We start from the raw sequence: 27,049 nt of genomic DNA, 5'->3' as shown, positions 1-27,049 counted from the left end.
AACCGAAACGAGTAAATCGCTGCTGTGTGTACATTTGTGCGTGTGAGTGTGCACACATTTTTATTTAATTGGAAATTGCGTATACGCCACCATTAATGAGCCCATTGTAAAAGCAGTCGGCGGCAAGGCTTAGCTGGTTGCCATTTTTCGCAGCCGTGATTGAAGTTTTACTCGACTAGGAACAGGCACAGGCGCAGGATCAGGACGAGGCCCTCAGCCAAATTGCGACTCACAGCTCGAGTTGTTGTCATTATTGTAAGTCAATTGTGTGTTGTCGTTGTTGTTGTTGCTGTTCTTGCTGTTGCCAGCTCAAAGGCGAAACGACAATTGAGGCATGCACGCAACTTGCGAATGACTTCACATTGGATGGCTGCCTGGTTGACTGGCTGGCAGTCAGACTTTAGGCTTATTGGAGCCACCGAATGTAATATTCATGATCCGGAACGAAAAGCAAAGTTCTTATTGCTCTTGCGCACAGGCAGAGAGAGAGAGAGAGAGAGAGAGCAAAGAGTGCGGGAACAGGGTGACCGAGTGAGACAGACAACCGTGCACGCTAATTGCAGTCAAAGGCTGCTTTAAATTTACCTCGCATAGGCAGCCAAGACGACCTGGTGCTGTATTGGCAGCTCGTCGCAGCCAGCATTTCTTTAGCCCACCTCGTCAACTCGTTGCCTGATTAAAACCGTGCGTATGTAATGAGTTAATTAAGTTTTTGGTATTGCGGAAGTAGTCCTACCATTCGTTCAGCTACTGTATCATCGTGTAGACCAGCACACGTGCACATAAATTAATTAAAAATCCTTGGCAGGCGCACGGCTGTTACAAGTGTTTTGTATATTTGCAGAGGACCCGTCTGCCCCGGCTTGAAAGCGCTAACAACCTCAGCGCGTAGCACTGCAGCCCAGGACACTGGCCATGCGGCTTGGAAGTGTGTCAGTAGTGCGCTGCCTGCCACGCCCACTTCTCTACCTTTTCATCACAGGCGGAAGCTCGGCCTATGTATGTGTGCTTACAGCTTTATTTAGTTTGCGTTGCCAGAGTTGCTGTAAATTGTATGTTATCCGTTTCCCCTGTTTGTGTTGCCTTTATTTATGTGTTGAGCCGTTTGATGTGTGTGTGTGTGCGTGTGTGTGAGTGTGTGTGTGCTGATTTGCCATTGTTATTTATGCGTTTGTGCTATACCTTATTTCCTGTTTGTCTTACATAAGCTGCAACGCTTAATTACACGCAATCGCATAAAGTCAGAGAGTCGCAGGCAACAGCTAAGTGTAGGCAGCCCTCGAGTTGAATGGAACAGATTTATCGCTAGCTGTATGGAGCAAAGCGAGGTCTGTCGATAGACTTGCCAGGGTAAATATGTATGTCACCTTTGCATATATGTTATCGATTATGCATCGTGAAATTTATGCAAAAACTCATTTTCAAAATCCATGCGGCCATTGACCACATGGCGTATGCTTAATCGTAATGGCAATTATGTACTCACTGGCTAAATGGCAATGCATTAAAGCTAAAAGCGTTTAGTGGCTAGTCGAAAAGCCACCAGCTGACCGACTGCTGGGACTGCCCGCTGTCATATAAAAGCCCAAAAAGAGTAAACAATTTGACGCTAACAACCGCAAAACGTGCGCAGCCGGGGTGTGGGCATGGGGCAGACCGACAAAGCCTCAAAGCCCGAGCCGCCCACAGTTTAACCCAAAAAATTGATGAATATGTAAGCAAATAACGAAGACTAACACGCAGCGGGCTGTCACACATACTAATACACTGGATAAGTATATGCGGGTACACACATACACACACATATATATATATATATATATAAAAAAGGATCAAAGTCCTGAGGCGCGTTAATTTTCCCAAACGTCAGCAGAAAAGTAAATCGGTGCCCAGTTGGGTCCGATACGGCTGGGCTGCTAACACAAAAATATGAATGCCGCTCAGCCGCACAGCCACAAATTATATTGAAATGTTAATAATCCAGTTGCTTAGGCATGCTGTGCAGTGTTGGGTCGCACAAAAAGGACAACTCAACTGCAAAAGGATATTTACATGGAGATTTGCAGGCGGCTGCCCGCCGCCGTCGCTGACTTATGACTTTGATCAATGTCGGGGCACCCAATCAATTTGGTCCATTCTACATTTGCCGCATTTATGTGCCTTCGAGAGTCACTTATGCCCGCAATTTGGCGCTGCGGTTATCTTTGGGAATAGGATACGGACCAGGACCAGTAACAGGGACAGAGCAGCAATTGAGAGACAGGAACAGGGACATGCTGCCTGTTCATGTTTACATTCTACCCTCCCATTCTCTGCCATGTCGCTTTGATATATGACACACAATTTGACTTCACTTGAGAGATGGGCGCTCAGTGAATGGGGGCGCGCTTGGGGGCACTGATAAGCGACTTGGCTCAGCAAATCTTTAAATTAAATTTGCCGACTCAAATCAGCGAACATTATAAAGTATAATGTGCTTTTAATTTCATTCATTTGCAGGCTGCTTGGCCAGCTGAATGGTGCGTGGGTTGGCCAGTGGGCTGGTGGCTGTGGGCAGGAGACTGGGGGTAATACTAAATGAAACTAAAAGATCTAATTAGCGTTTAGCGGGCGTGCGCAGCGAATAGGGAACAGGGAATAGCGACGGGCGTCAACTTAAAGCAAACTTTGTACTTTAATTTCAAGTTAATTACGCGCACTCGTAACTAAGTAAATGCCTGCCTGCCTGCCTGCTGAATACCCGTTGCAAATGCATTTGCCACGCCGTTGCAAGCTGCAAGTTTCCGCAGCAGTTTGCAAAACTGAAAGCCAATCAACTTATTTAGCCTCAACTGCTTTGCCAGCTGCCTGCTGTCTGTTCCTCTTGTCGGTTGTCTATTTAATGAAACAGCAGTCACTTTAAGGACTCTCAAAGCTCAACACTCGTCTGCTCGAGTCAGTCGTTGACATTCGCAGCATTAAACGTTCTCCTTAGTGCTTTTAATGTTGTTGCTTAATAACATGGGCAGTCTTGGTTTCTCAATCTATTTGACTTGAGCGCTTTCCACCTTTACATCGATGCGACCGACTTCTAAGGAATTTGCAATCATCAAAATGCATTTTCTAAAATATGTTGCACACACCTCCCATTATACTTTTAACTAAAGTTCCTTTGAAAAGTAGCTTGTTTTTATCAAAGAGTTTTGACTCATAATCATAGTTCGGCAATTCAAAATTGAAATTCTGTCGTTCGTTTAAAGTTGGTCGCCGTTGGCAATAATTTTCTCGGCGTTGTGAAAATATCTGTTGTTGAGTTTCTTTGTAACGAAACAAACAGGATAACTGTCGGAGCATCCTCATCAGGGTGTCGCGGTGCTCAGATCAAATGAAATTTTCATCTTCATTGTGCTGTGCGCCGCGTCGCGTCGCTTCGCTTCGCTAAACTATATAATTATATACATTTATACACTTAAGCATTTCTACAAAAAGCTGCTTGGCTGTTCGCGTGCTTGTATGCGTGTGCAAATGAATCTCTAAATGTCTGCGTGTGCGTGTGTATCTGTGTCTGTGTGTGTGGCGCTTTGTTGTGGGGGTTGCTGACATCGAGGTTTGCTACCTTTTCGTGCCGTTGCCGCAGAAACTTTTTGGGTTATTCAGTGACTACGTTGCACTATTCTTAGCTAGTTGTTGTTGTTGTTATTATTGTCGTTGCTGCCGCCACCGGCGTCGTCGACGTCGACGTCGTCGTCCTCGTCCTCGCCGCCACCGTCTAACGTGTAAAACAATGACTCATTAAGACTCATCTAAATTCTAATGAGATTCAGTAACTATTAAAAACAAAACATGGCAGAGGCAAAAGCAAAGGCAACAACAACACCAACATCAGCAACAACAAGAAACTCAGCAGCAGCAGCAACTGTGGCAAAGGGTTGCTGCCCCAGAGGCAATGTCTCGTCTTCACCGACCCCCGCCCTTAAGACTCTTATCAGAGCGCCCTTTTGCCTACGGCTTGTGTCCATTTTGTGCTGATTCTGCTTCTGTCTTTAAGTCCTCTTGCCCCAAAAATTTAACTCATTTATATGCAAGTCGCCTGCGTTGCCTTTAAACAAATGTCAATAATTTGATTTAAATTTGGCACACAAGAGGAAAGAGACAGGTACAGTGAGTGAGAGAGAGATAGTGTGAGGGAAGGCTGCACAGAATGGAAAAAATTAGGTGTATTGTTGGTTGTGCTTATAAAGCAATCAGTATAGGAAGTAAAGTATAGAGTGTGAGTGAGGATAAGGTTTTAGGCCTGTTCTATTCTGGTTTCTGCTCGCGTGCAAATTTCGCATTTAAATGCCAGTCATAGGCGCTTGTTTGTCTATAGGCTAGGACGAGAGGATGCCGAGGAAAGGGGTCGGCTGCCATTTGCATTTGCTGTGTGTTGACAATTGTGTAAAAAGCGTCGCAGGACAAGACACTGCAGCACACATCACACACACACATCCACACATACCATACACGACAAAGACGGAAAGCGAAAGAAATGGCAAATTTGCGTATGAGAAATCGAATAGAGCCAGTCCAGGAGGCCAGGACGAATGCATTAAAGTGCTCCCTTGGCGTACAAACGAACATGTTGCCTTATAAATTAGAAAGAACATTCGCTCACTCTCTCACGCGCACACACGCGCACACACACACACGCATACATAGGCACACGCACTTGACTGTTGAGTACATAGAAAACGAAATAGAAATTGCGTATGTTTGCTTTTTAAGGGCAGCAACAACCAACACCTAACTGGAACCACAGCAACAACAACAACAACAACTATAAGAGGGGGGACTGAAGGAGCGAAACAAAAAAGGGCACAAGCATGTATGGCAGGGTCGTGGCCGCCCATGCCACCCATGTATTTGCATTGGATTTCGGGTAGTTATACCAAAAACACACTCCACAGACTGACAAGCCCAGCGCCCAGCCAAACACCCACCCGAACATACACACACGCACACACACACAAGCTCAACCCCCACTAACAACAATGAACATTAAACGCCGTTTGTTGTCGCATTTACCGAGCGGGTTGGGGGTTGGCGGGTGGAGCAGACAAACAGCCCGGCGGAGTATGTTGCTGTTGTTGCAGTTGTTGCTGCTGGTAGCACATGTTAAAGGTAAACGCGACGCAGGTGAACCAACTCCCAGCTCCTCGATTCATGCAATCTGCATATTTGCTGGGCGCCACGAAAGGCAAAGCAAGTAAAAACCTGGGTCAAATTGCGGTTACCGCTTCAGTTTTTCCTTTTTTCTATCCATTTTCCCTTTCCCTTTTTCCTGTCGTGTCACTAGTTTTTAGTGTGTGTAAGCGTAGGTGTTGATGTTGCCACACTCACATACACACACGCACACATAACTAGTTCTCAGTGCCATTATTGGCTCAGTCACACGCTAGACCCTAGCCTAAAAGGCGGCTACGATCTTTTTTGGGCTGTCGGGGTCATGACATGAATAGTACGTATGCGTCTCTATGTATACCCGGATTCAAGCTGGGTCTGGAGCTACGAATGGGGTTGCTGCCTCGCGTTGGATTGTTAATTGTAAAGAGTTTGGCGTTTGGTATGTGTGGGTGCGGTTTACGGTTTTGCCAACAAACTCCGCACTGAAAGTGGCTTTATTTAGTTTCGCACATTCACAGTTAATTAATTTTGTTGCCAGGCCATAAGAATAGAAAAAAGTGTTGGTGCGTTTGATCTAAAAGACTAATGAATGCTGTTGAGTGGGGTAATGTTGAAGTGCGACTAGCGGGGGCATAAAAAATGGTAGCAAATCAGCTAAGCACTCAACATGGAATTAAAGGAGTCTTCTATTTTAATAAAAATAAAAATATATGCATTTGTAATACAATAGAAATCTTACTTTTTTTCAAGGAATATCGCAGTAGCATTGTACTGGGCTCGTAGTGAATATGTTGCCATATGTAACAAGTAAGACTGTTCCTGTCTGGACTACCGGACTAGGAGATACCCCTTACAAAGCAACCCTTCCAAAGATTCTTGTTACTTCCTTACTTACACACATCTACACTATGAGTAATGGGTTCTGAAATAGAGTCTGTGCTTACAGTCTGATCTTTATATAGGCTCAACCTACAAAACCAAATGTTTCTTATAATTGAATGGGGATGTATCCAAAATGCATGGGTAAAAATAAATTTTTCTCGATATTATAGAAATGGGAGTCGGCATGGAGAGAGCGAATGGGCTTGGCCTGATTTTTAATGGTTACAGACACTTTCACTATAACAACTAAAACAACAACAAGCCTTGCACCCATTTTCTAGGGTCCTGATACAGGGAATAAAAAGACAGAGAGTCAGAAAATATCTATATCTATTGTAAAAGTATTGTCCAGGCGACATCGTTTTGCGTTGTCAATCCCCTAGCCGAACGTAAAGCTACGGAAGCGATAGCAGAGCTATATTGCTGGCCATGTAAAATGTGTAGTTATTTCCTCAGAATTCACAAAGTCGAATAGCAAACAGTTTTGGACCTGATCAGCCTTCGACTCTTTAACAGTTTATTGAGTGCTTTATCGGTATTCGAATTTCTCTACTCCACTTACCTACCACAATATTTGGCAATAGTTTTAATTTAACCAAAGCGAAGCGGTGGGCGAAGTCGCAAGCATTTCATGCTTACTGATCAAAATTTTTAGTTCACCCAGCGGGCCACGCTTTTTGCACATGGCCAAATGGCCACTCAATGCCAGCGCTTATATTGTTGTTGCTGGACAATACAGACAATACAAATGCTAACAATAACCTAACGGGAAGGCTGGCAAAAAAATACAAAATAAAATCAGAAATCAAATTCAAAACTCAGTTCGCGGCTGCTGAATGAAATGTTGAAATTGCTGCGCTTCCAACGCGACGCAACGCGACGCGACGCCATCCGCATTTGTCAGGCTTCCCCACCACCGTTGTGCACCCTTGGCCCGAAACGCCTACATCCGCGCCAGGACCAACAGCTGCCCTTTATCCTGCTCTGTCCGCTGTTCCCCATGGGTCTGCGCAGCTGCTGCACTTTATTTCAGTCAGTCGCTTCTCTTTTTTTCCCTTTTGTAAGTGGCATGTTTTTGCTATGTTCCATGCAAGCGTGAGTGTGTGTGTGTGTGTGAATTGCGCTCTTGTGTGCAAGTGCGGTCATTTAATTTCGATTTGTGTTTTAGATTGTTTTGCGTTGCATTTGTTGATTTTTGCCATTTAAATAGAAATTTTTATTTTCTACACGTTGCTGGACACGGTCAGGCCGGCGTGGTCCACGGTCCACGGTCCACGGTCCATGCTTTGGTCTCGCAGCCGTCGCCAGTTTTTTGTATGCCATGCATGGTCCTTGCTTTTAACATTTTTTTTTTCTGGCCACTTTTTTATGAACGCGTGTCCTCGGGGCATTGCCAAAGCTCGCGCCTGGCAAATTGGATTTCTTTCTTTTTTTTTGGACATTTGAGACTGACGAACGCCGGTCCGGGATCAACCGGCAATGGCAAGCTGGGACCAACCTAATGCCAGAATATATACATATATGTGTATACAACGTATATACCTGTACATATACATATATGCAGTCGCTATCGCAGCCATCGCAGTCGGCGTTTCTATTAGTTACGCGCATTCATAAGAGCGGAAATTTAATCTGTACCACAGCCGCGCCCCGTTTTAGTCAATTTAAAGCTGCCGGCAAATGTTATCAACTCAAAAATACTCGTTAAATATTTAAATTGGCGCAGAGCTAATGAAATAAAATCAATCCGCGTGTGACGGCGACGCAGACAGCCATCCACAGAGATGCGCGTTCATCTCTGCTGCTTGCCTTGCCTCGGCCGGCAGACGGTACTTAGAATCGCCTCCCTTAGCTTTTTTTCATTCTTTAGCTTCGTTACTTAACTTGTGGCAGCCGCATCAGTCAAAGTCAATGCAACATGGAGCCGAGCTGTGATTCGTTTATAACTTTTCACTTGGTTAAGTCAAGATTTATTTGAGCACATCATTTTTGCCGCAATTCTACTGAATTTTGCCCACTGTAGTTGATGCGTCTTGACATGCGGCACACGTAGCAGCTTGCTTTAAATGTTTAAATAGAAGCGAATACGCCAAAAATTAACAACAACAACATCAACAACAACAACAAATCGGATAAAAGACAGCATATACACAAATCAGACACACGCAGAGAAAGAGAGAGAGAGAGAGAAATACACATACACTCAAAATTGGCATAAATAAGTAAGAGCAACGGCGGCCTCAGTTTGCTCGCTTTATTGTCAGCATAGCCCTTGTACATATGTGTGTGTGTGTGCGTGTGTGCGTGCGTCAATGTGTATATATGTATTTGTATATATACTCAAATAGTATACCCAAAGCGCACTTGAGTGTGTATCATCATCAACATCAGCTGCTCTTCAGCCAGCACAAGTCAGAGTCCCTGTTCCCTATCCCAGCAAAGCGCTAACGTTGAAGTTACCCCCTGGCCGGCCCATTCCGGCGCCTTATGCTTGGGCGCCCGTGCGCTGCTCCTGGCCAGAGATACAAAGCTACAGATATAAGCAGTAAAGCTGTGGAGCTGAGTGAGTGTGCGCCCACTACAGTGACAGTATCTTTGGCCGCTTAACAGTATTACAAGCAGACTTATGAAAGAGCTGGGCTCGGGTTGGGTACTCATCCATTCCGTGCAGTGCCCAGCCCCGACTCGTCTGTAATTTGACTTGACTTTTACGTATCGTCAAGTACTTTTCTGGTTTTGCCCACTCGGGGGACATTTGTCAGTCAAGAGACAAATTTAATTTTTGTAGACAGACAGCGTCAGCGAGGGCAGCATCAGTTAGAGAGCCAGAGTGAAATGGACTGCGATTAGATATGAATGGCAATGAAAGTCATAGCAGCCATATATGACGAGCATCGGACCAACTGTTCCGGCTATCCAACTGTCCGACTGTCTGTTATTGTATTAAAGACCACTCGTTAGTCTAACTCCGATGGCCCCGCTCTCTGTCTGCGTGGGCTCAATTCGTTTTTCATATGCAGCTGGGCTAGTGGGTGCACATTGTGCGTATACGTAATTTTATTACAACTGCCCAAGCAGTACAAACCGCCCTATGCCCAATGGTCGATGCTGTTGCAGTCGCAGAGACCAAAATGAATGGGCAGCAACTATTTTCGGGGTGCTCCGTTGCCGCTGTGCCCCAGTTTGTGGCAGCAGGCGATGCACAGAATTCATTTCGCATTGAAATAGCTGTTCAGAGAGCAATTAGCTGAAATTATTGTTGCTACGTGTGCGTCGTCACTTGCCGGGCATTCAGCCGGAGCTGCGTGCGGCAAGCATGAGGCTGAGCTTGTGGCAAGTGGGGCGTATGCTTAATGCGTGCAAGTATGGTCATTATTCAAAGCTTGTTCTGGGCTAAGCCAAAAAAATGCTGATTTGCGGTTTGCCAATGGAAACCACACGGCCTCACCAACGCCCACGCACTCCCACACACGCACTCATACACAAGAATACACACATAGAATTCACCATAATTTAGCGAAGCATCCCCCATAGAATGTGACGAAGCGAACCAAAGTCAAGTCGCAGCAAAATTATGCCAAAACAAATCAAGCAAATGAAAATATCACAGCGTCAAAATCAACGCAAGACACACGCAACGTTTGGCGTAAAGGGGGCGTGGACAAGGCGCAGGAGGGTGCCACAAATGCTGCGCTTAATAGGCATCAGCTGGGTATTAAGTTGTTGTTTTTTGCCATCGACTTTGGTATCGTCTGCCTCATTTCTGTTGCCCCATCTTGGCAGCATGACAACCTTTTTTCAGTTAGCAATACAGGAACCTGGCCTGGACCCGGACAGATTTTGGGCATTTTAACAAGCATTTACCCAGCTGCGGGCCGCCTTCACTTGCCTTTCTTGCCTCACTTTTATTCAACAAACAATTTGCGGAATGCCATTAGGTGACGCCTACTGCTGAAATTATCTGTGCCATCCACTTTTTTTTCTTATTTGGCATCTGTTCCAGCCGCGAATGGGCGCTGTGGGCGGAGTAAATTCAATCACATCATCTTTTGTTGAGCTCAGTCGCCGCATTCAGCCAACACAACAAATAAAATATAATAACAGCGCACAAAAAGCGAAAATGGCTTAATAAAAATGGCAAAATTTCTGTCGATAGTAGAATATTTCAGAAAAATTCCGAATGCGATTGAGACTTATAATGGAGAGAATGAATTTTTTAAATCTTAGGTCGTCTACTCTTTGTATAGCATACCGTACTTAATAATAAAATATAATAAAAAATTTTAAATTAAAAATCACATTTAATTATTTGATCGGAATAACTTCTTAAAGTTGCCGAATGGTTAAGATTAGGTATGTGGCTGGCAAATAGCTGGAAATGCCTGCCATTACATCATATCTATCAACATATACAATATTTGACAACCACTTTAGGCACTTTGAAACTCAGTGCATAAAAGTAAATATAAACACGCCATAACCACATCAAGAGAAAACCATTTAACGACCTGTCAAATTACATTATAAACTTTAAATTCTCTAAACTTGAACAGCAGCCGCAAAATGCTTCACACGACGGCAACAAAGACAACAACACCAACAACAAGAGCAGAAATTAAACCAAAAACTAAAAAAAAAAAGAATTAAAAATTAATAGCAGCAACTAGCGAGTGTCAATGGAAACCACAAGAACAACAACAACTGCTGCTGATTCTGCTTCTGCTGCTGCTACAAACAAAAACTAACCAACTAACAAAGTATAAAACAAAAAATAAACTATTGAGTGCTGCTCATTGCCGCCGCCTCCAACCACCCAAGCTAACCGCCGACTGGCAGCCTCCACGAACAAAAATTTCTAATTTAAAAGTTTTGCGACCAACCGACGATGAGTGAGGCAGCCGAAACGGCAAATAGAGAACAACAACAGCAGCAAAAACAAGCGGCAAATAAAAACGCAACAGCGCCACATAAAGAGACACACACACAAACTCGCACACACACATACGCACGCACACACGCTCACACAATTGCAGATAATGCAACCCCCACCCACTTGTGGCAACGCCAGAAGGCGAATCAAAAAAAACTTTAGGACCAACTGTGGGTGGAGAAAGCAACTTTGGACAACTGCAGCTGCAATTTTGTTGCTGGCATCGTAGGCGTTGTGTTGTTTTTGCCCACATCGTTAGCAAGGCGCATCGGCAACATTTCGTCAGCTTCCGCCTTGCCCGCCCACCCGCCGGCAAGCCGGCCCACTGGGGCAGCCCAGTGTGCCAGCCAGTGAGGCAGTGTGGCCGTCCAACCAGCCATCGGTTGGAGCACAGCCGCGTCATGCGCGTTGCTCCTGCCCTGTTTGCGATTGCGATTGCAGTCGCAGGCGACCTGCGACAGCCCCAACCCCCAATCCTGTGGGGCTGGTGAAGCGCTCGTCTTTAGTCGCTGCTCGTCGGCAAATCGTTGGCTGCAACTATTTTTATACGCTGCACAGTTGCCATCTGTATGTGTGTGTGTGTGTGTGTGTGCTGCCTACCTTTTGGGGTTGGGGGCGCGTTTGTCACTGTGCATTACGTTTAGCATGCATCGTGGCCCCCTTTCAATGTTGCAACAATGTTGCCTCAGCCGTATTGTTGTAATTTGTTTGTTGTTTTGTTAGCCTGGCTCGTTGGCTTTGCCGGTCTTGAGGCACATTTTCCAGCATTTCACAATGATTTTCATATTCGAATCGTGTGCATGTGGCTTGCTAGCAAATCGAATTATATTTGCTGCATGCCACAAGGCAGACAACAGACATGACCGCATTACAAATGCTGCTGCTGCAGTTGCAGTTGCAGCTGCTGCTTTTATCGAGTCACCTTCATCTGCACTTTGCCATTTTGCACTCTGACCAACAAGTCCAAAAACTTCAACGGGGCCTTGCTTAAGTAGCCTTTCCTTAAAATTGCCTGCCTGACTGTCTGCCTGTCTGTGTTTAGGGGTTGGGCGTGTGTTGGTATGGCTTTACCTCACTTAATGCCACGCTTCATATTTCACAATTATCTTGTTTCTTTCCCCCTCTTGTAGATTTTCTTTTAATATGTATTTTGTCATACATAATGTTGACATTTTGACGCGCTAATAAACATAATTTGCTCGTAAAATATTTTTATTGCCCTCGCCTTTATCTGCCTCCTGTCTGGCTCACTTCGGGCAGGTGGTGTGCTTAAGTAGCTGAGTTTGTGTATGTGTGTGTTTATAAATATATTTTATTTATTCTTCTTTGTACAGCCGGAGATGAGCAGAGTTAATTTGCAGATAGGCAAGTGAAACATAAAACTCAAAATTAAGCCGATAACTTGGCTGAGTGACGCATTGACAACGTTTTTAATTAGGTTTTAAGAAGGACAAAGATAACTTTTTCAAATCTTAAAGACTATGCTTAACATGCAAACATAAAATCAATTGAAATATACAGCTGTTAAAATTGTTTATATTTATTATGCATATATTTATTTACTTTTGATTTATGAAAATTTTGATTGAGAATTTGATCCCAATATGGCTATCAACAAATTAAACTAAAAGAATAATTGCTGATATTATATTCAATTTAATAAGTGTAAATTGGCAACTTAATAATTATAATTGTACATTATGAAAATGTTTGATTGATTTATATAACAAATGCACCCCACCGATATATTATATATTTCACTTATCCTAATTGAATCCCGCTTTTATTAATTCAGTTGTGTTAATCATTGTATCCGCAATCCACATCGGTTTCGGATTCCATAAACTGATTGCAGAGCTAAATCTATTTTAGGCACCTCTCACGTGCTGAGCACTTGTCATTTTTCAAAACGTGGCGTCTCCTATTACAAAATTAATTGTATGTTCACACCGCAAGCGCACCCTCTGTCCACGTGACGATGTGTACAGATCTCTGATTTCCACACTAGGGTGCCATGCAATCAACGAGCTAGCGAACGGCTACAAATCACATTTTTCCCCATTTTCCACACACACACACATAAACACACACAGACGGAAGGCGCTGCCAGTTGTTTTTCTGCACGTTGAATGAGCAGCATCCAAAACATTTTTAAATATTTATTAGCAACAGCTTACAAGCATCATCTTATTTTGTTGTTGCTTTAGTTGTTGTTGCTGCCTTTTGGTCTCGCCTCGTGCGATAAGTAATTTCATTATTTGCCAAGCAAGCGACCAACGCCCCCAAACAAGCTAGGGCCCACGCTTCCGTCTCCCGCCTCCTGTCGTGGTCCCGGCCAACGCCAGGGTCTACGCCTTTTTGGTGCTCGCGCCATTTGTCTGCTCATCCTGCCAGCTGCTTGTTGATGCCATTATCTTATTCAGCATCCTTGTCATCTCATAAAGGATGCCTATTATAAATTAATTTTTACCATCCACGGTCTGGCTGCTAGCTGCTGGTTGCCTCTTTTTGGGGCGCCTTTATCACTTGAAGCTGAATGCGCACCCCTCCCTCTAATTCCCTACACTCCAAAGGCAAACATGTTGCTCCTGTTTGAATGTGTGTGTGTGTGTGTTTGTTTGGCTGCCTATATGACAATATAATTTTTTGATTTAAGGCTGCTGTTGCTGCTGCTGTCGCAATTTTTCAAAGACTACAACGGCAAACACACCATCCCTCATATATTTCAGGTTGCCACAAGCAAAAAGTTGCTGGTTGCCACACTCACACACTTATACACTAACACACAAGCACACACGGGACCTACTCGTGACATTGATGCCTTACACTCTGTGCCCTGTTTTATTGTTATCATTAAACTGTAACACCTCCCGCCCCGCGCATAGCCCGACGCGCAGCCTGTTCGACATGTTGCCTTGTTTGCTTGTCTCGTTCCGTGGGCCTCGTCGTCGGCTCGTTGTTGGCTGTGATGCGGGTTCTCGAGTCAGCCTCAACAAGTTTGACATGGCATTGGGGCCAGCCACTGATCCCAATATGATTAAAAACTGTTCGCTTGGCTTAACATTGTGGCCGACAGTATGATGGTTAGCCATCTTCGGATGTATTTTTCTGGGGCGCCTGTTCAATAATTTCGGCATCGCAGCTGCTGGCCATGATTAATTGGTACGCACAAGCGGCTGGCACAGGAGGGGCGAGACAAATGAAAAGCAAAGCCCAAAGCAACGACGCTTTTGGGTGTTAACTGCACTTCATTCATCAACGCTTCCTAACCGCAACGAGCTGCTGGTCTGGGCCAACAGCAGTAACAACACAACTGGGCTGGTGCGGGGCAGCAGAGGGAAGCTGCTGCTGTTGCGGCAGCTGCATTGGAAATTCAAATAAAATTTACCACAGTTTCGTAACTTTGTCAACGATGCGCAACGTGCGATGTGCGAATGGGGGGCAAGCGGCATCTTGCGACAGTAGATGCGGGTGGTGCGGCGGCGGCGGTGTCAGCCAACGAGTCATGGCGACGAATTGCAATTTGCAATTTTATGGCAGCGCAGCTAGAAACACAAGGAGCACAGGACGGAGCAACTAAACGAACAGCAGAAGCAGCGGCAGCAGCAGCAGCAGCCACAGAAGCACCCGCAATACAAAACAAACCAATTTAAATTTTTAGCGCTGCCAGGGACGAGGCAAACCGAGCAGACTAAGAACGGGCTGCTTGGGGCGGGGCACTTGCAAAAATATAGTTAACAGCAGCCAAGAGCTGGCGAAAAGCGCAACAAAGCGTAGCTGACAAAATCAAACCAAATGCAGCGCTCAGAAAAAAGCGAGAAGAAAGCGCAGGGAAATTTTCAAAATGACAATGGAAAATTGGGGTTGAGCCGGCATCGAGTAAAGGCGGAGGATGCGGTGCGGGTGGCGGTGGGTGACTGGCCAAACACTCAATCAATAAATTATGCTGCCACCGAATATACAAATCAGCGAACGGGCAAGCGTGGCAGCGAACGCGCAAGCCACAGCGGTTGAGTGGTTGCCTTGGTCTGCGGATCTCGGCATCTGTAGGGCTGTTGGTCTGTTGGTCTGTTGGTCTGTTGGCCTGTGGGGGCCGCTTGTTTGGCTGGTCACGCGACAAACAAACGAGCGAGCGTCAGCTGCAAAACAAAGGCCATGCCCCTAGCAGCAAGCTGGGGCGCACAGACGGATGTGGCTTTGTGGGTTTTTGTGTGCGGCGTTCGCTGGCCGCTGCCCCGCGACCGCAGCTGCCGTTAGTCATTTTAAAAAGTGCTACGCTGACGCTGTCCCTGGCTAAGGGCAAGCCCAAGCGTTAGCCAGCAATGACAATGTCATGTGCGCTGCATTGTGCAAATGTGGCCAGCAGGAGTTGGCATAACCACTGGACCGGGTGCTGCTGCTGGAGTCGGTTTGTTGCAATGTCAACGCCAAAGACAAAGGCACACTGCGACCAAATGTCAAAATGGCTGCAGGGCATCTCTCTCAGCGGTGGCGACGATGGCGGCGGCTGCTGCGGCTCTTGCGGCGGCTACTGCTGCTCAGCCTGACCCCAAGTTGACCTCGAGCGCAGCGCGGGTTTAAAAAGCGGCCAGCAGCATCGATTTTTTTGTGCGCCCAACGCAGACAAACAAATATACGTAGATAAATTTGCATGCATGTGCCCCGGCTGACATTTAAAATTTGTATATAAAATATTGATCAGAATTGACGATTGCAAAAATGACGGGCCCGCAGGATAGCCAGGCACAATGTCAACTGCCCGGCCGTATGCCTGAGTATGTGTGTCCGTGTGTGTGTGTGTGGTGTGTGCAGTCTGTCATTTAATGGCGCCTGCTTGTTGTGTCTTTCTTTTTTTAGCGCTGACCGCAACGCTTAAAAGTAAAAATTGCGTTTATTTTCGCTGTTTTACAGACCTGATCGTGCTTTAATAATCACTTTAAAGGCTGCTGCGGGACGGAACATGGTCATTTTGCCAGCAGCTTGATCGATTTTTGTAATCCCCTTAACATTTTTACACAACTACGCACCTGCCATTCATTCATTCACTTACACACACACACACACACACACAACCATACCTCTCCTACACATACGCCACAAAGTCTTGTCAGGCTTCATTGTTTCTGCTGTGCGTTGTCCATGTCCATGCGGTCCAACTAAGCGGAAGCTGTTGGAATTTACCAACGTTTAAACTTTAATGCTGTGTACAAGAGCACTTTTTATTGTTGTCCTGCTTTGCTTTTCCATTTTTTTTTTTTGCCATACTCTTCACCTATCCACCTACGTCCCTCTCCCTGTATCTGCACGGTGCTTTAGTGGACTTTGGACTTTTTTTTTTGTTGTGCTGCATGTCCTCCGCCTGGCTGCCCGCTCCAATTGAACCTAATCCGGCTGCTAAAGTATTAGCTACGTAGTTGTATGCTCATCCCGGCTGTCTAAACTGCCTTATGCTGCTTTTGTTGTTTGCTGGCATTTAAAAAACAAAAAGAAACGAGTCCAGGCGGTGGTAGCTAGCAGAGGACCAACTATGGCCAGCTGGAGGTCTGTAAAAACTTTTGCCTCTGTCTGGGTATCTGCAGCTGTAGCTCGAGCTGTCCCCTCACTTAATAACAAGGCGTCGGCCGTTATGTGTGTGTGTGTGTGTATGTCACCCTGTCGGCTGCAGAAAGCAGAAAATGAACGGCAGTCACTTGGCCCTTGGAAACGACGAGCATACTAATCTGTCTCCTCCACCTCATCATGGTTACCGTCATCGTCATGTTTTCCGTACAGCCAGAAAATGAAGTGAACGAGAGAACTCCGATCATTGTGTTTGGCAATCAGGCGCTTATGGGACTTCTCGTGCACTGGCTTCGTTATATACATCTTATATATGTATCGCGACTACCTTATCTATAGAGCGGTTAGCGAGCAGGCAGCGCTACAAAGGGATTCGTGATAGTCGATATCAATGAATGTCACTCAGTTCTTATTATAAAATTAACACTAAGCGACAGATCCGATCCGACAAGATATGATGGCAAGTGTCAGGTGAGCAAGCTAAGGCTTACTCGACCGTCAACATGGCGTATGATTGATTTTCAAGTCATAAACCAAGCAGGGCAGGGCAGCAGCAGTAGCAGCAGCAGCTTGACAGCAAACTGTAAACTGAACGTGCCCAGATAAATGCGGCAAATATTAAACGGTGAGTAAGCTCCAATAATAATAAAAGTTATAAATCTTAGCATTGCCTGTCGCCCCGTCCAGATGAGAATCAGATGGAGCATGAGAGGATGTGGACGTTCAGAAAGGGCAAAGAAGGCGACGATGGCGACGACCACGATGACGACGACGTCGACGACATGCTGCATCGTGGCGATAATAACAATTTATTGCACGCACACAAAGAGTCCCAAACACAAACACACACATATAACACAGAGAGACACAGGCATGTGCACAGTTGCCAAGTGCCGGAAAATGCCGCGAGACACAACTGCAACAACAAGGATAACAACAACAACAACAACAACAACAACAGGAGCAGCATCAGCAGGCAGACAATCATAAAGAGCAGAGCAGGGCAGGGCTGAGCAGGCAGACGGGCATAAAACCACACAATAATAAAAATGAACAATGACAGGTTAATAGCAAATAAATGAAAGCCCATAAGAAAAGCGCAACAACAGCACAAGAATAATATGAGAGAGGGACAAGAATATAAAAAAAAAAGAAAGAAAGTGACAGCCAGACAACAGCAACAACAACAACAACGAGAACAACTGAAAGCGACAATGGCTGACACAGTAGCCAGGAGCGCAGCGAAGAACAGAGACTACGTCCAGTTGCTCCAGCGAACTCTTAGTCTAAGCAATTGATATATGGTTTTCAATTTTCAAAACCATTGACCACTTGCAGCACAACCACCAGCAACAGCAACAACAACAGCAAAGAGCCCAGAACTAAATGGTGTAAAAATGCTGTGGAAAATGGACGCCAGGCGCCACAAGTTGATGCTGGCATATTTAAAGCTTAGCTGCGAGCGTTAGAGACTCGTTAGACGCCGGGCAAAGGAGCAGGCCAGGATAATGGCAGCAAACGTACTTAACGACTTCAATAATGACAATAATGGCCAACGACTTGGCAGCGCCCGGCTTTTGCTCATCGGCAAACAGGTTGACAAAATGCACTCGACATGCAATGGCAAATGCGCTGCCTGCCAATAATAGTCATCGTCATCATCATTATCGTTGCACAGGTGTGCTGCGTGTGTCAATAGATAGCCAGGACCTAGTATGCTGCATATTGAAACATCATATGGTTAAGTGGGAGCAGAAATATGTTCTGATGCAGCAGAGTATTCGACATTGAGTGCTTTAATTTAAGCTCTTTAAAGTGCAATTTAAATAATAAAATACATTTCTATGTTGATATTAGTTTAATATTGCATTAATCAAGAGCAAGGGAGAAAAAGTTAGAAATTCAGAAAATCATTTGCATTAACAAAAAAATGACAGCAATTAAATATTATTTATAAATATTTTATATGCACAGTCTGTTGCATTTGCAAAACACGTTATTAATTGTATATATTGAAAATGTCCAATATATTTGATTATTTATTTTATTAATTTATTACATTATTTAGGTGTTGCACGCAGCCCGCGAGCGCATTAAATTTTATTCAATTTGGCAAAGGTTTTAAAGTGACAAAGAGAAAGAGCGAAAAATCGATCACCTGTTTAAAGTTCAGACGCCCACGAGACGACCGAAACGGAAAGGAGATGGAGCAGCACCCGCAGCAGCAGCAACAGCAACAGCAACAATGGCGGCTACTTGGCAGCTGTGCCAACGCTTGGGCGAACGCATCAGTCAACGTCCTTAGAGTTTAACAAAGAAGGACAATGCGAGCGCACATGGAGAGAGGTAGACACCGGGCCACTTTATAAGCCAAATTCAACGCTTGCTCGTTGTTTTTGCTGTTGTTGTTGTTGTTGCTGCTGTTGCTGTTGTCGCTTGCAATGCGCCTTTGTCTGTTTGCTTTTTGGAAGGGCAAGCATGACGACAACTGCTGCTGCTGCTGCTATTCCGTCTGCCGTCTTTTTGGCAATTTGTTTCTGCATCTTACAACGAATTCAATTGAAAATTTTAACAGACACTCGACAGGCGACGAGCATCGAGCACCGAGCACCGAGCGACGAGCGTTGCAAATTTCAAAACAAATTTGCCGCAACGCAACGGCAGCAAACTTTTTGCAAAGAAGTCGAAACTTCGATTCGATTCGATTCAATTCGTTTCGATTTTCAATTCTCGCTGCATTCTCTTTATCCCGTTCTCTCGCGGCTGGCCTTTCAGTTGGTCAAGTGTGGACGTGCGTTTAAATGTTACGTATGCGCCACGTTGTCCAAGCCACTTCAGCTGGGCACAATTGGCAGCGTCTCGTCTACTTCTTCATGCTCGTCTCCCGCTCTGTCTGGGTGTCTGTGGCGAACTGTGTTCAGCTGTTTGCTTAGTGCAGTTTTCACTTTGTGGGCGTTGCACAAAAAATAACAAAGAGCCGCACCCCCAAGCCCAGCCTGACTTTCTTCTGCTATTTACTTTTGCCTTTCACACTGCCTGACATCACGTTAGTTTTGTTTGCTTCCCAGTGTGCGTGTGTGTGTGTGTGTGTGTGTGTGTGTGGGTGAGAGTGTATGTTTGCCTTTCGTTTAGCAATGGCTATGACAAAATCAAAATCAAATCGTTGAACCAATGCCAAAGTGGAAATTGTCAATAATTTCAAATTGATTTCTGTTTGATTTAACACAACAACAACAGCAAATAAAATACAACGACAGAAATAAATAAAAGTAAACATACAGCAATAGGCACTATAATTGTGCCATCTCACATAGAAATACCTGGCTAGTTTTGTCTAGTTGAGGGCGAAAGCGAAACAGTCAACTTTGACTGGCGCAGGCGGCTCCCCAAATAACATTAGACAGCCATTATGGGTTTGGCCGACTTTTACGACGCATCATAAAAAGCATTACTTGAACTGCGCCTGACTCGTAAAACTCGTGAAATTCCTGAGCAGGCAGCGGCAGCAATAAAATCAAATCGATAAGTGTGCCCAAAGTGTTCGAATAGCTCGTAAGCTAATCGAAATGGGCCAAAGCTCAATAAAGTAGCTATGCTTAACGTTCTTAGCAATTAATTTCTAATTATATTTACAATTCCAATAACTATTCATGAAATAAGCTAATAGTAGATATTTATCTTTATCTTCTATATTTTTTTCAAATTGCTTTAAATCTTTTGCTTACCCTGCTTGGGCGAAACGCAGAGCACCTGCTGCGGCGACTGCTGTTGCGAGTGGATTTGGTATTGCTGCTGCTGCTGTTGTTGCTGCTGCTGCTGCTGTTGTTGAACGGCCACCGCCTGCTGCTGGGCGGCACAGACGGCCGCGGCGACAGCAGCTTGTTGCTGCTGCTGATGATGAGCGGCTGCTGCTGCAGCTGCAGCGGCTGCAGCAACCGCCTGCTGCTGCGACTGCTGCTGATGCGGCGACTGCGACTGTGGATGATGCTGCTGCTGCTGCTGACTGGTAACAATGGACATTTGCTGAGAAGACTGCTGTTGCTGCTTCACATTAACCTGATGCTGCGCCTGCTGCTGCTGCTGAGCTGGCGCCTGTTGCTGCTGCTGCTGCAGGTGTGTCTGGTGTATGGCCAGCAGCTTAGTCTCATAGGGCTTGGCGCCCACCGACAGCGGCTGACTGCTGAGCGTCATCTGTGCTGTTGCAGGCATCATTAGCGTGGGCATTGCCAACATTTTTTCAATGGCACTTTAATGTGCTGCTGCTGTTGTTGCTGTTGCTGTTGCTGCTGTGGTGTTGCTGTTGCACGTTTTGCGGTTAGACGCAATTCGCTTTGATGTTTAATGAAGTGCCGCCTCTTAGTTGATGTGTATCATCAAATCGTGTTATAATTTTGCTAAATATATTTCGGAGCCTCTTTTTTATTTGTATTTATATACTTTTTTTATTTTGTGTTTGTGTGAAACCGCACTTTTAATTGCTGTTTTTGTAGTTTGTTTGCTTGTTTGTTCTTTTTTTTTTTTGGGTTTCTTTAATGTTATATGTAAATCATTTGATGCGTTAAATGATTTCTACAATTTTACTAATTTCAAAAGTTTCTCTTTGTGGTTTGTGCTCGCATTTATTTTCCGTTTTGCTTTTAAAAACTTTTTTAATTTAATTTAGCTTTACCTTCACTTATCACAGACCAATAAGAATTTTTTTAGCAAGTTCATGTGGTTTTCGTGTTAAAGTTGCTCGCTAAAACACAAAGTTTATTTAATCCTATTAAAAATATTTTTAACCTGATTGAAAAATATTCGCTAACTACAGCAAATAATGTAACTAATGAAAAATATAATATACATTTTGAGAGAATCATTAAATATATAATTTTAACGCTGATAAAAACAAAGGTTAAATAAATTGTTTATAATTATTTCTACAAGTTTTGTTATTCATATGCATTTTATTAATGAACTACATCTTAAATAATTTATAGTCAAAATATTTATTCAACTGATCTGATTATCTGGCAAGCATTAACTGCTAAAATTAAGCCTTCTCCTGCACAACTGCTGCTCTGTGGAATCCACAAGCATCTTCATGGTAAGCACATTTTATGCTTGGGTTTTATGAGGTTCCCCGAGCACAAACATTACATTCTGGGCACAAGCATTATCGTATATCAAGACTAAGCCATTCACACATCATTTGAAAAATTAAATTTAATATTTTACGATTTGCTGGTGTGCTTCTGTGTATTCTGAGCACATTCAAAGCAGAGCATGAGCCAACAAAAAAAATAAAAATTATGCGAGAGACAGCGAAAGTGCGCGTAGGGCAATACAAAGCAAAAGAAGAAAAAAAAATTATAACAATAATAATAAAAGGCAGCTGAATACAAGCGCTGGTTTTTATGCGAGAGACGCACGCCCCAGAGACAAAACAACAGAAGCCAGAGACCGGAAAACACAAACTCTGAAACTCCAAAAATCGTACGCCCCAAGTGTTGGCAAGTGTCAGGATCAGGCGCTGCCGCAGCCTCAGTCGGCGTTGACGTCAGTCTAACGCTTCCGGTTTTTATAGCGCAACGCACACAAAACCCCAGACAGTGCGACAGCGGAGCAGACGGACAAATGTTATGTATAAATATAAACTTATATTTTTATTTTTGAAAGCCAAGAAACACACACACACAGACGCAGTAAAAAGCAACGAGTGTACGAAAATTGCTAAACAAAAAAAATAAATATACAACACACAGCATTCGCTGTCATCTAAGTGAAGTGTGCCTGTGTGTGTGTGCGTGTGTGTGAGTGTGTATGATTCATACACACAAATGCACTGGCCTTTTATGTGTCCGCGCTGTGTCGGCGGCAGTCGGCGTTGGCTGGCTGAAAGCATTTATTGGCTGCTCGTTGTCGGTTTATGTGGCACATAAGCCGAAGTGGCAGAATGTATGTGTGAGTGTGTGTGGTTGTTGTTGTACATAATATGTCCAAAAAACACCAGCACCAGCAGCAACGGCCAAATACATACAGGCAAAAAGTCGTTGTGCTCTATGTAAATACGACTAAAATCGATGCACAGTTTTGTGAGAACTTAAGAACAATATTTTTATGAAAATTGCATTCAAGAATATCAAATATCTATAAAGGGCCACAAATTGTAATAAATATGTATGTGTATTTCTATATTTAAGTCAACATCATTCATTATCAGTTTTCTATTGGACACACGAACAAATTATTAGGCATGCATAAGACTTCACTTTACGTGCCCCACAAAGTATGCAACAAAATTTGTTCAACAGAAGTTCACTTTTAAAATGGCTGAAAGACACAACAAAAAACCGAATTTTAAAGAAACTGTTTACAAATTATTAACTAAACAAAAAAAAAACGAAACTTGAAATTAATATGCACTTTTTGCGTAAAATTAAATATTTATTGTATATTCTAAATACTATAACTTGAAAATAATTTGCACTATTTAAGTAATATTAAATATTAAGTGAATGTTCTAATTATTATTATTTACTTTTGCCAACTTTATTTTGTCAGTTTATTTATGTTTATGTTTTTTTTATATTTTCGTTTTATGCTTTTATTTATTTATATCTTGCAGTCGCTCTTGCTGTTTATTTTTTACGCGTCGTTGACTGCTGCCTTGTCTGTTTTGGATATCTATTTTTATTTTGTTTTTGTGTGCTTTGTATTTGAATTTCCGTCTTCAAGTTGTTGCGTTTGTAGATGGGCGTTTTTACATATTTTTTATTTTTGGTTTTGGTTTGCTTTGCTTTGTTTGCTGGTTTGTTTGGAAATTATAATAACAACTTAACAACAATGTAACGAATATCCTTTCTTCACGAGGACACAATTCACACTGAATGCGAAGCGCGCTCGTCGGTCTCACAAATAGCCAAAGACATCGTCCGCTGTGGCTAACCGTTATTCTGCCGGCGTCGCTGTCGCGCTGCCTGCGCTCCGAGTCCTTGCGTGCAGACGAGTTGCCTGCTCGTCGTCTTGTCCAGCTTCGTTGCTAATAACGCTCAGGCCTGCGCACAGCCACGCTTCGAAATGGTTTGTGTCCCAGTTAAATTCGAACTATGCGATTTATAGCATGCCAAGCTGCAAATTTCCCATTGTCGAAGGACTTTTAGCTGTTATACACGGACTATTCTGCAGCTTCTTATCAGAGTTGCACTCTAAGAGGCTTTCGCACAAAGGACTTATGTTGTGTTTGCGGGGATGCTGCATTGTTGCCTTATCCCACAGACTGTGCACCTCAACTCTTGCAACAAATGCTTTGAGCGGCTTTGCGAACAAAAGCAGCACCAGCAGCAGCAGAAACAATGTTAAATTGTAAGTATGTAAGTATATAATAGACAAACAAACACACCCACACTCGCACACAATCGCATACTCATGCGCTCACACACACACACACGCGTGCCATTGTTTATGCGCTCAAGAGCCAATAATCCACTTTTGTTTTGTTATCATTCGCGCGCCCTTATCCAAACGCCTTAAACCACAGGGCCACCCCATTCAGTGGGGCAACGCGTTAAGCGCCTTTGCCACTGCCTTCACCCGTCTCCACTTAATTTCTACTTGATTTGTCGCTTAAGAAAACTAATTGTCTGCCTTTTGTTGAGCGTGAAAACAATAGAAAACATTTTAGCAACTGTTACTTTAGCCAAAAGCGTATTAGAAACATGGTCGGCCGGTGGTGGGGGAGCAGGGGTGAGACAGCGAGCAAATGTTCGCGGCAAAGCTCGAAAGTGGCTAAAGAAGTGGCTGGCGGCTTTAATGGTTTTGGTCTCTATAGTAATGCGAAGGAGCTGACGGCGTTAGTTTTATGCCTCGTGATTGGCCAACAATGTCTTCAAGGTCGTTCGCTCGAGGCGGAAATGCAAATGTAATTTCAGTGCCAAAATAGTTGGAAAAAAACACGCACAATTCTTGGTGCTTTTGGGCACGTCTCGTAATATACTTTTGATCTTTGGGCAGTCGAAGTTGACCATCAAATCGGCCCACATGTACGCTGTTTGTGGAATTCAGCACCGAGCAATGGTACAAATTCTTTACCATTTATTTTTCGCTCCACAATTATAACGATTGTTGCAGCTGGGGGCGTGACCCAAACGGAAATTTAACTTCCTTTGCATATTCATGCTCATGCCCAAACAATCAGTGCTATTCAAGTTGCAGGCCATGTAGTTTTCAGTGGCAACAATTTGCGTGCAATAACCACAAACTCAGAACTGCAATGCCGCAGTTGAAATTTCCGTATGAATTTCAAGTATGAAATTGCAATAACACCTGTGAAATCATTGAACTAAATTTTTCTTAATAGTGTAGATTCAACTGCAGCTGTTCTTTAAAGAGCTTGTTGCTTGAGAGTTTGACTGTAAATAAAAAACTATTCTAAAGAATTTGTTAGATATTTATGCAGCCCATAATGTTACTAACCAAAATCATCACAAGAAATTGTTGATGATGTGTACGAAATTTGCAATTGATTAAAAATAAGTAAAACAAAAAAAGGTAAATACAAATCTTACCCTCTTTTCGCAGTTTTTTTGTAGAGGTCCTAATAACAGATCAATGAGAATCGCTATTCGATTCTAGCCAAGTATTGGAATTAATCTTACATTTTGCCTAATATCAGCAACTTTCTAATGATTTTAATTTTAATTAAATTTGCTAGTAATAAATATAAATATTGTGGAATTAAATTACTGTTTTGTTATCAACTTTTTATCCTATTCAAATATAAGTGTTGTAAAGCGCATTAGACAAAGTTTTGTATTTACAGTGTTTTACAAATCGCAACAGCTAGCCAGCTTATTAGCTTTGTCAGAGCTTAAAACAAATATAAACATAATGAACATTTTTTATTTCAAAATGGATGATAAGGGGAAAACATGGTTTTGTGCAAATGTGTGTAACAGGCAGAAGGAAGCATCTCTAAGCCCATAGAGTTTACTTATTCTTGATCCTTGTCAAAATGATATACTCAAATGCTGTTTCTTCAAGAAATCTCTTAGGTGTGAAGAACTAGAGTCAACAAATTGAACATATATCCAACTTTTTAAGTTGTTTTGGGTCCCGCACCATTCCGCAATATGAAATATGTATAAATTTAATTTGAAAACGCACAACAATATTAAGCCATACATTTAAGATTTTGTTTTCTGATTTTCTTGCGCAAATAAGAATATTTCACAATAAGATTATCAAGATCAGTTACGAAACAAAGAAATTATTAAAGAAAACGTTGGCTAAGTGGAAGCTAACGCAAACCCAAACATTTTTAAACGATCGCATTCATATGCGAGTGTTCTTTTTCGAACTCCTTAGATAGGATTGCAATTGGTATTGAATTGTATGCTGTAGAGTATAACTCGCAAGTGTTAGTATGGCGTTAATATATGAGGCGAAGGCTACTGATTTGATTATTGATGAGGGTGCAAGCTCGATCCCAGCAGATGGAATTAACTTTTTTAATTTGTATTTTTTCAACGTGAGCTTTATCCCTTAACCCATAAAAAGCATAACAAAATCATCGCTTTTGGTAGAAGATGCAGGGTATCTGCCGGCCGGGTATTCACTATTAGAGCACTCTTACTGGTTGCCTGTCCGCCTTTAATTACCCAGTTAACCACCAAGATAAGATTGTTATGAAGTTGCATTAGCAATTGATATGCACGGGGGCTTATGCTCTATTATCCGCGCAATGCCGGACCCTGTGCACTTTTGCATTTAAATGCAAATGTCCTCGAAGTTGTGCTGCAGCGTTGACGGCCACAACAATAACGATAGCAACATGGCGACATACATATTAACTGCATTGTGACTTAATACACGTGTGTGTACATATATATATATATATATAAAGGACGCACACACACATATAGTTAGTGGCAAATAGGCACACACACCAGCTCACCCTTTACCCATGTAGAGGCAAAGGACTCACGTGAGCGATTAAAATCTGAAGGAAAGCATTTCTGTTTTTCCTTTTTTCGCTGCTGCTGCAACATTGAGGGTTGTTGCCTCTGCCAAGCGAGGCAAGCGCCGCCAGCTGATGTGTAAATGAGCAGAGTTGAGCGACACGAAGCGGCGCGGCGCGGCGCAGCGCTGCCCTGAAAGGGTTGTTCAGCTGCGACGCGGGCAGCGGCAGCGGCGTGTAATTGGAGGCGAGTGTCGTGTAAAATGTAAAACTTGCGCCGTAAATAAATCAAAACTTTCTGACTGAACAAACATTCAGGTGAGCGAAAAAATGCAGCGTGCGACGGCAACAGCCGCCAGCTCCAGATGGAAGTGTAGCAAGTGTAGCAGCAACCTAAATGCGGGCCTGCGGGGAGACCTCGCAGCTCACAGTTTCGTATTGACAAGTGCGCCCGGAGGGAGCCAGAGGTGTGCAGCTGAAAGCGGGCACAAAAACGAGGCCGGTGGATTATTTATGCTAGAAATTGGAACAGCTGCTGCCGTTGGGCTTGAGAGGGCAGCCTCTTCATCTGCAGCTGGCTGAGCTGTTGACAGCACTGA

General features: G+C 43.6%; 1 protein-coding gene across 3 annotated transcripts in view; it reads right to left on the bottom strand.

Annotated features, from left to right (window-relative positions):
• The window catches only part of LOC135436384 (uncharacterized), a 39,756-nt gene extending 16,073 nt beyond the window's left edge, over positions 1–23,683 (bottom strand). The window contains exons 1-2 of one of the 3 annotated variants that reach the window (XM_064693966.1): positions 23,034–23,683; positions 20,239–21,251 (exon numbers count right to left, since the gene is read on the bottom strand). In XM_064693966.1, coding sequence (XP_064550036.1) covers positions 20,239–20,746 — 508 coding nt within the window. In that variant the 5' untranslated portion in view covers positions 20,747–21,251; positions 23,034–23,683. The remainder of the gene's footprint in view (positions 1–20,238; positions 21,252–23,033) is intronic. The other 2 variants (XM_064693968.1, XM_064693967.1) reach the window with 2 other exon arrangements.
• Positions 23,684–27,049: the final 3,366 nt, after the last annotated feature.

This window comes from Drosophila montana, unplaced genomic scaffold, assembly GCF_035044405.1.
Source record: "Drosophila montana isolate Dmon_TW-CO22-7 unplaced genomic scaffold, ASM3504440v1 contig_3733_1, whole genome shotgun sequence".
Lineage (NCBI taxonomy): Eukaryota > Metazoa > Arthropoda > Insecta > Diptera > Drosophilidae > Drosophila > Drosophila montana.
This window is presented reverse-complemented; position numbering and strand designations above follow the sequence as displayed.